Source organism: Ptychodera flava, chromosome 18 (genome assembly GCF_041260155.1).
Source record: "Ptychodera flava strain L36383 chromosome 18, AS_Pfla_20210202, whole genome shotgun sequence".
NCBI classification, from domain to species: Eukaryota; Metazoa; Hemichordata; class Enteropneusta; family Ptychoderidae; genus Ptychodera; species Ptychodera flava.
This window is the reverse complement of record NC_091945.1, coordinates 22549162-22558540: the sequence shown is the minus strand read 5'-3', so window position 1 is coordinate 22558540 and position 9379 is coordinate 22549162. Positions and strand designations below refer to the sequence as shown.

General features: G+C 37.8%; 1 protein-coding gene across 1 annotated transcript; it reads right to left on the bottom strand.

Moving 5' to 3' along the window:
• Positions 1–8167: 8167 nt before the first annotated feature.
• Positions 8168–8827, bottom strand: LOC139117667 (toll-like receptor 2 type-2). The gene has a single exon (XM_070680908.1). The coding sequence runs from the start codon at positions 8825–8827 to the stop codon at positions 8168–8170; it is 660 nt and encodes a 219-aa protein (XP_070537009.1).
• Positions 8828–9379: the final 552 nt, after the last annotated feature.

The window sequence follows — 9379 nt, the reverse complement described above, 5'->3', positions numbered from 1 at the left end:
GTCAACAATAACAATGGTTGTTAAGCATGTACACAGTACATTGTCAAGTAGAACACTGGTATTCAAGAGACTGTTATATAGCTGTCAAAACTGTGCAGTTTGTACACACAACAATGGAGATTGAAAATTGCTAAAACTTACAGCTAATGTCAGAGCAAACTAGTCAAGGCACATTATGTGCCTTGACTAGTTTGTACTGAATCACAGTAACAAATTTTTTCAACAAGCAATACTTACGTCACAATTGTTACCATTTTTCCAACTGCAGTTTTTCCACCAAAGACACTCTTGAGAACCAAAAATGTTTGATGCCTGTTTAAAAATAAGGGAAATGGCAAATTATGTTTTGATACAACAGACTAAGATTCAATATCATAAACTAGGTGCAGCAAGTGGCTCCCCTCTTATGATTGATTATAACAATAAAAAGTTTAAACATGTCTGTCTGTTGTGTGACCACGACAAAGATAATATGTCACAGATATGTACATTGTAATAACAGCTGAAATTTAAAAAAAACCCAAAGTGTTAGTGTAATATGTGGAAATATGAGGAACATGCATGCCTGATTTAATTATTATCACATTCACATAACGATACTTGATCACCTTTTATACCCGTTCTTTGAATTCCATATCTGAGGGCAGTCTTCATTCTGCTTACACATTGTACTCAGAGAATCCATTGTTAATTTGTGGAGCTGAAGGCATTTTCTGTATCAAGTATATTATGTCCTGGACAATCTGTTGAAAAAGAAACAAATAATTATCTATTACCAGTAAGTGGAAGTCAACAGTCACATTTGTACAGGAAGTTATTTGCTGAAAATGAATCACTTTAATATTTACTTGTCGTGAGTGACAAGATGGCTCACAAAATTTGTGTAAGCAATGTTGAAGGACCCAAGTTCAAATCATGCTGTGGAAACATAAATTTGCCTTGAATAACAGAATCAACCATTACATCATTTTGGCCAAAGGATTTGTGAGGTATGTGTCTGTATTAAATCATCTAAGTTGCCAGTTTGAGGTTATTATCAACATAAACAAGAAATATCGTCCATGAAACAGTCTATGTTTGTTATTGAAAGAATGGCATGAGGATATCTGCAAATAAGCTGTGGCAAGTCAGTTTGCCTGAAAATCACACAGAAAGGTAGCGTGAAACAAATGTGCAGTTTTACTCACATTTTCTGGTAAAATGGGCATCTCTTTACTGTGGCAATAGCTCTTGTTGCAGCTATTTGTTGGTGTCTCCGTCCTATACACAATAATGACAAAGGGTTATTAAATGCAATTTTCCTGTGAACTGATGGATGACAAATTTAAATGATTGCCATCTTTCCGTTCAGGATGGACAATGGCAAGAGGTTATTAAATGTACAGCGGACTACGGACGACGTACACCATGATCCACCTCTCAGAATAACCCTGCGTACAGTTATAGTTACACGGCCTCCGCCACAGCCCTGCAAAGGTCTATATAGATAACTGGGGTCTCTGCGGTCCGGATGAGGACCGCAACGAAAACGTGGTCTGTTTGGCCAAAATTCAGCTCTATCGGGGCAAAATCCTTTCCCAGCCAACCTTTACCTCCTTACCGACCCAAGGAAAGACGCGATTAACTTCTAACATCCAAAACCGCTCGTTTTCTGAAACATAACGTACTCGACAAGTTGTTTACCCACGGGGATCGCCATTTTGAATCTCGCTGCAACAACCCCAGTTATCTCCATAGACCGTTGCAGGGCTATAAGCTAGTGGTGGAGGCCGTATAACGCCGGGAACACACAGACCTGTACTCAGGGCTACTCTTAGAAAAGCTCCTCGTCGCTGACCAGCTGACACAGTGGAAACGCATTTGATTATATTCACCATGCACGGACGATTTCGGGGAAACACATTCATTCGCGGTGGTGAAAAGCCATACAAACACGATAACATACAAAATGGACAAACACACATCAGTTCAGCCTGATGAAATGAAATTGAAGGCTAATTTGTTACATCCTTGGCAATGATCATTAATGAGCAGTGCTATCAATTTTCGCTGGTGCACCCGTCCATGGTCATGATGGTGTAGCGGTATGTCAAAGAAATTTTCAGTTTTTCCAACAATACTCAAACGCATGTATGTTACTTAAAAATGGTTCAAGCTAACCGATATGCTTTGAGGAAAAAACAAGCCCGGTTTAAATCAATGACTTTGCAAATCGTCCACGGAATATGCAAAAACAGCTTACGTTGATTTGTGGCTGCTGTGCATTCCAAGACGTCGGTTGCAATTTGCATCATGACCCGTGTATATGTGGTGGCGAATAGCTATCGTTGAGGTACATAACCAGTTCTTGCTTGCGAAGTAATTCTTCATCGCTGACGGAAGCCATTACTGTCGACTTGTGCCGGAGTACTGAATCGTAAGCGCTGATACGATCGTCAATAACGCCTCGGCATGCTCGGCTACGGTGCGAAGGCCAGTGGAATTCAGAATTTTCGCGCCCAGCACAGCAGTATTAATGCGCAACTGCCTAAAGTGAAGGGATGGGGATTCCACTACCAAGTGGTCCCTTTAAGATTACGATTAACCAACAAGTACTATAATTCTTACATATGTCACGGAGATATAATATCTATAACGAAGTTTAAACATTGGCTTGATGAATCATTGTGTAAAATTGAACTATTTTAAAGTGTAATGTTACAAAGGGTGAAACGACGGTCAAAGGTTAAGGACTTCCTCCTTGTACGCTGTTTTGGTAATTTGAACGGCCGTCTGAATATCAGTTGCGTTTGCTATGGCTTGTGTATATTTTTGGCGCATTCAGGGGCATAGAACATCCATTTCAAACATGTCCTTATTAATAAAATGCGTCGGACTTATCCCAGGATCAAGGCTGTGGCCTGGCAAAAATTAAGGATATGCCTACAATCCGGGCCTACAGAATATAGCATTGATCGCGATTTCAGGTTTGTTACTACAGCACGCGCGCATTCGGCCAAAGTTTGTTGTTGGATGCGTGACTCACGGTTGTGGTAGCTTAAGTCTGAGCCATTAATTATAGTGGGTTTTTACTTTCGTCGTTGTCTTGGGAAATGTTGACAATCCGACGTATAGGCCCTACATTTATTTTTGCATGTTAGGCCTAATGAAAGAAAAATGACGTCATTTGAGATCAACGTTTTTTATTGTCAATTAATTCCTTCAATTTGTTTTGATATTTATGTGCCCACAGACTTCAAGCAAGTCCATGTCTTTTGTTCAATTGAAAACTTCACAAATTGTATCGCCCAAAATTAAAGCTTATCAGTCTGTTGCACTTAATGCGCATGGTCCTCCCTATCGTGCGAAAGGGCTGTCAAGTCGTGACGTGATGTCAAAAATTCTGGTTTAGAAATTAACCAGTGACTGATGATGACAATGGCTTGAAAACAGACCGATTAATTTCTTAAAGTTGAATGGTTTAAACTCAAACCATGCGCACAAAGTTGCCACTTGTGGTTGGCTTAAAGATGAGCCAATGAATTTGTCGGTATATAAACAAACCAACGATGCCAGTGGCTCAAATTTAAACCGATAATTATATTGTCACTGGCTTAAAAAGAAGCCATTCGGCTTAAATTTATACCATGACGGGCTTGATAATAAGCCACCAATGCATTGGTATGAATACACGCCATCCATATTCTGTGTGGTGGCGTGACTTCAAACCATAAAAACCTTAGTAGATTTCGGGCCAACCGATATTTTTCAAACATATACACACTGGTTCACCCACAAGCCACCTACAAACCAAGTGGTTATATTTCAAGCCAGAAGAATTTGCAGTGTAGGCCTTGGGTGTTATAGTCAACAGGTGTTTTGACGGCAAGGTTTGTTTATCTTTGGATTAGTTTTGTTATTATTTTGGGTTTGTAAATGAATTCATGTCGATCGACTTCGTTCTTCTTCCCCATGATATTGACAATAGCCGTATATTTATACATCCTGCCGTTTGTTGCCCAAGTTCTCTATGGTCATGTCACGTAGTCGATTGAAATGGTCATAATCCTCCGGTATATATAATGTCAATGAGGTATTTTGTCTCCCCAGTTACTAGTATAAGATTCCGTAATAACGCACATACAGTCGAATGGTATACCATGATTCAGTTTGTCTAATAACGGTAAATCTACATGGTTACAATAGCTAGAAAAGTTGACTGTATACAACGACATGGTCCATCACAGTGAAACGGACTGGGTTTCTCACTGAAGTCAGTAAGTCAAAGTATCAAAGCTCCCTGTGCCTAAGCGAACCAGTGCTATTGTCAAGAGTAAAATAAAGAAGTGCGAACTGTGCCTCTATCTAGAAAGTGCACAACTAAAATCGTTCAGAAAACTATATATCGTCATGACTTTGGTATTCACATACAATTCATCAAAGACGAGTCGGCGGCAAAACAAAGGGGAGGAAGGTCGCTTCCATATTTAAGTACATTGTTAAACCGGATGTAACGAGAACTTGAAGGTCAAGACTAGACGTCCGGTCATTGCTAATGGCTTGAGCAGGTGTTAAATAATAGGTAACTAAAACGAAGACAAAATTTCTTCAAGATCCAGAAAATAGACAAGTGATTCAGAATCTCCTAGAAAGATGATGATTACTGTCATTAGTTAGTTTACTGTCGGTCATAGTCATTGTCCGTCGTCAAAAATAAATATAACAAACTAAAATTTTAACGATCATCGAACTATATGACAATATACTGCGCCCTCACTTTGAAACGGGGAACGGGCACACATGCACCAAAAATAGCCAATCATGAATTCTTCAAAGAGGAAGAAACGCTAGACACGATACTTGACCTGTGCTCTGACATCACTGCGTACATAACTGCCTTCGATGTTCATTTCCCTAATTCACATGAACAAAAAGCTTCCCCCTGCCAGTGACTGTATGCTCCACATTCCGTGTGTGTGATATATTGTACCAGGCATGACTGGCCTTTTTCTGACCGATTTCGAAGACAAGCAACCCAACGCAAACTACAATCTTTAGTCGCTGACACTTAATGAGGTCTTCAAAATCAGTTTAGTTTAAGTGTTCTTAAATGTATCTCAAACAAATCATTTATTTCACTATCGCCTCTTTAGATTGATTTCGATAAGATATTTGTCTTCGATGCTTTTCATAAACGCTGTTAAATAGATCAGCATCGGTCTTCCTTCTCAAGATATAGACATCAATGAAATATTTTACTTCATATCATTTTTACCAACTTGCACGTCGTCACATTTACAAGAATGTAACAAAAAACACATAGCATTGTCTACTTTTAAAGGCATGTACAAACTGTTTATTTCTTTGGTAATCTACGATTTGAAAGACAAAGTCAAACATTTAACATATTCATATATTTATTAGCATGTTCAACAATGACACGCAATGATCCACAAGGTTATCATATGCGATGTACTATATATAGACCTACGTGACCTGTGCCTTCGAAACGAGAAGCACGGAAAAGTAATGAGCTCACAGTTCTTCGATGCTGAATGGAACGCTCGGCATTTTGATACGGAACTTTGTCAAACAGTTGTCAATCGGTACAATTTAGACGAGTGGTACATCAGATTTATGTGACATATTGTGCATTTCAGCCCGGCAAACAAAGTGGGGTTTTACCAAATCAATACACATGAGCCCACGCCCATGCTGAAATTTTAATGTGTAAGTGCCTTTGATTAGATTTTTTATACACACGGACTGTGAGGGCAAATAACTGTACGTTTTTCTAAGGATCGACAATGCTCTGAGGTAGTTTACATAATATACACTCAGGCTGTGCCGTGAATCTGTAGCGGTGAGGAACTTTCAAGTGATTTTTGTCTCTGATCAAACTTTAATGTTGTTCTTGGTGTAAAGAAATTCAATTTCATCATCCCCTTTTCATATCATTGTTTTCATTTCATTGAAACACCCAAAGCGGATACCATACAACTTTTGATCAATGATCAAGCAATCAAACCGTTAAATAAAGGAATTGGAAATGTAAAGGAATTCTATACACTAATGAATAGTAATGAATGATAAGAAAGCGAAAAAAAATAACTCTTCAACCAGCGATTAGTGTTACTACACAAAATTTACAACAAATAAACAACCAAAGAACAAACAACAGAAGAAATACAAGTTCATAACAGAAACATGCGATGCAAAAGGTGTCGACAACCATATATATTTCAAGCCAGTAAACATAATATGAGTACTTCCGTGAACAAATTAGAGCAAAACTAGAAATCCTACTTCGTTCAAGTAGTCCAAAATGGTAACACATACTATTTATCAATTATTCCTCACACTTTATCCACTGAAGATGGATTTTAGACTTGCAAGATTTCAAAATATAGCTTTACATGATTGTAGTGTTATACTATCTACTCTGTATTAGAGACTGTGCACATCTCTCCACCTGTAGTAAAAACTGTGCGCAGCCATGAGGGTTACAGCTGTGGATAATCTGCTCAGCAATGGTAATGTTACCTTAACATGCTTTATCATGCATCACTATCCAAGTTCGAATGCAAATCGTCTAAAGGTTCCTCTAAAAAATAATTGACTTTGAAGGGAAAGGAGTCCGAAGTAATCCAAAACGATCCATCAAGAACTCTATTCTATTCTAAAATAATAGACAAATTCCAATGTACCATGGTATCATAATCATATCTACTAAATGACGTGAAAATGATTTGTCTAAAAGCTAAAGAAGTTACACAAAGGTTCGAAAAAGCAAATTTTAGTAGATCTTTTACGTTTTGCTCATCAAATAGCAAAACCACTGGGTAAAATACTGTGAAAGATTATATTACATAAATTTGTCTGTTAAAATTTGAATAGGAAATGAAAGCAAATGTTATCCTTGGAAAATGAATACTTCGCTGACGTAGATAATATCACCATCTATGTCCACAACACCTTATGCCATCTGCTAACATCAGCGCTAGTATGAAATCAAACTACAAGGGATGAAATAGTGACTATCATTGAAATTTTCCGGAACTGAAACAACAAGTACGCCTGACTTCCAGTATAAATACAGGTGTCTCATACTGCTCACAGTCCTTAGAACGTTGAAAATTGATCAGTACAAGATCAAAAGACCAGTATCGGCAACTTTTGATGATTTCTGTTTTAATGTTAAACGGATACAGTTGTCGGTACTGCGCTCAAAGGTCGTATGGGACCCATACGACTAATGTAAACACTGTATCCAAGGTACAATGATAATTGAAAAAAATTAAACATGTCAGTCATAATCTAAAACGTATAATTTAAATGTTGCAGCTATGATGATGAGTTGCATCTAGATATCGTGCACAAAATAAATTGTTTGTAAACAAGGAACTGGCACAGGCGCAGTTCCGATGAATGTTTCCCTTTTAACTATGCTTTAACTATGCTTTCTACTCCTCGAGTATGATGAGATACTCAGCGTCCAAGCTTGGCCTGTCTGTTTACAACATTAGGTTAGCCACTCGGTTTACTCTACTGTCTGATCTGAGTGCGACTTTCAACTTTTCCCAGAAGTGAATTCTTGTTGGGACTAAAATCCAATGTGAAGGCTGTCATTTTTGTTCGTGTATTCTCATGAACCGCAATAAAAATACGTCTGAGGAGTTTTCTAAGATACCCATGCACAAATGCATGTAGCTCTTGATCGTGGATGTTTATATTAACTATTGTTTATCCGTATTTCGACTATGTTAGAGTCTACTATTTGTGCAAAAGATGAATACGTAGATAAAACAAAACAATAACCATGCTTTTAATGGCAATAGACGCTGCGTTGGATGTTGCTGTACACTTAGCTTTCGGGAGTATAACAAAGACCTGCAGTAGTGAAAAACATCATCAAAATTTACAGCAACTGGCACTTCAATATTGAGGGAAATCGATAAATTTCAATAGGGAAACTTAGATTCTACTATTGTAATGTTATTGCTACCACGTATTCTTAAAGTAAGAAAAATCTTATACCTGATAATTACAGGGATACTATGTCAAATACATTGATGATATTTTCATATCGAATTCTTTTTATGCAAGATCAACATATCACAAATTCCTATAACCAAACAGCAGAAAGCAGACATTAACTCATATATACTAAGAAGTCTCCTATACTTTCTTACAGGTTAGCCACTCGGTTTACTCTACTGTCTGATCGGAGTGCGACTTTCAACTTTTCCCAGAACAACTCTCTACCCATTTCATTTTCAGGCCACTCCAGATAGCTCTTGGTTTTAAGAAGATTATGTAAAATACGAGGCATATCACCATCAGGGATTCTCTTCAGTGATATCATTACAATAATATCTCGTTTCTCTTCAAATAGACAACTCTGTGCCATCCTCATTTCAAAGTAACACCATTCACTCGCAGCAAAATCTGGAGACAGTATTAGCATGGTTTTCGTGCTGTTCTCGATACTTTCTAGAATGTTATCAATAATTTCATTGCCCGGAATGAAATCCCGTTCGTGAATGCAGAGTCTGAAATTAGGCGGATCGATATTCTCCAGATTAGGGACTAATTCATTGTTGACCCAATCACTGTCATTTTCGTTGTAAACAACGAATGCGTCATATCGTTTATTGATTGGTTGGTCCTCATCATTGATTTGGAGCTGATACCCACCTAGTTTCAGTTTGATATGGAACAACGCAAAACACATGTGCCTGTGAAACCGCTTTACCAGTATGCCGATGATGATCACTACAACTATGAAACATGCCAATGGTAACGAGATCATGAACACTAAATTGCATTCCAAGCCAAGTTCAACCATTTCTATAGTAACACCATAGTTTGTTGGCGGTGAAACACAAGTGTGTTGCTGTGTGTAACCGTAATAGACATTGACCTGTTTATCGTTTCTCATCCAATTTTTAAATTGTTTCACTTTGCAACTGCAGTCCCAAGGATTATTGTAGACGTTTAAAAATCTTAACGACGGAAGAAGAGTGAATATTGCGGACGACAAAATCGTGATCGAATTACCAGACAAATCCAAATTTTCCAGTTTTGTCAACTTGTCGGGTGCGCCATGAATAAAAAATATCTTGTTATTTGCCACTCTCAATTCTTCAAGGTTTCGAAAATCGTTCAAACTTGTAAAGTTGAGTTGATTAAAATTGTTATTTTCCAGTCGAAGAACTCTGAGATATTGCCGGGGTTGTATATTTATTATTTCAGTACCGATTACTATATCCTTTTCGGAGTAGCTAACGAAAATGACATTTTCTACGATTAGAACTGTCAAATGCTCAAGGTTGAGATTTTCTTGGAATAATTTAAAACAGCATGGGACCTGACCATTGTCAATGTGTAGACTTTCAAG

Coding starts and splice junctions, on each gene's coding strand:
- LOC139117667 (XM_070680908.1), bottom strand. CDS start 8,827: ATGGTTGAACTTGGCTTGGAATGCAATTTAGTGTTCATGATCTCGTTA.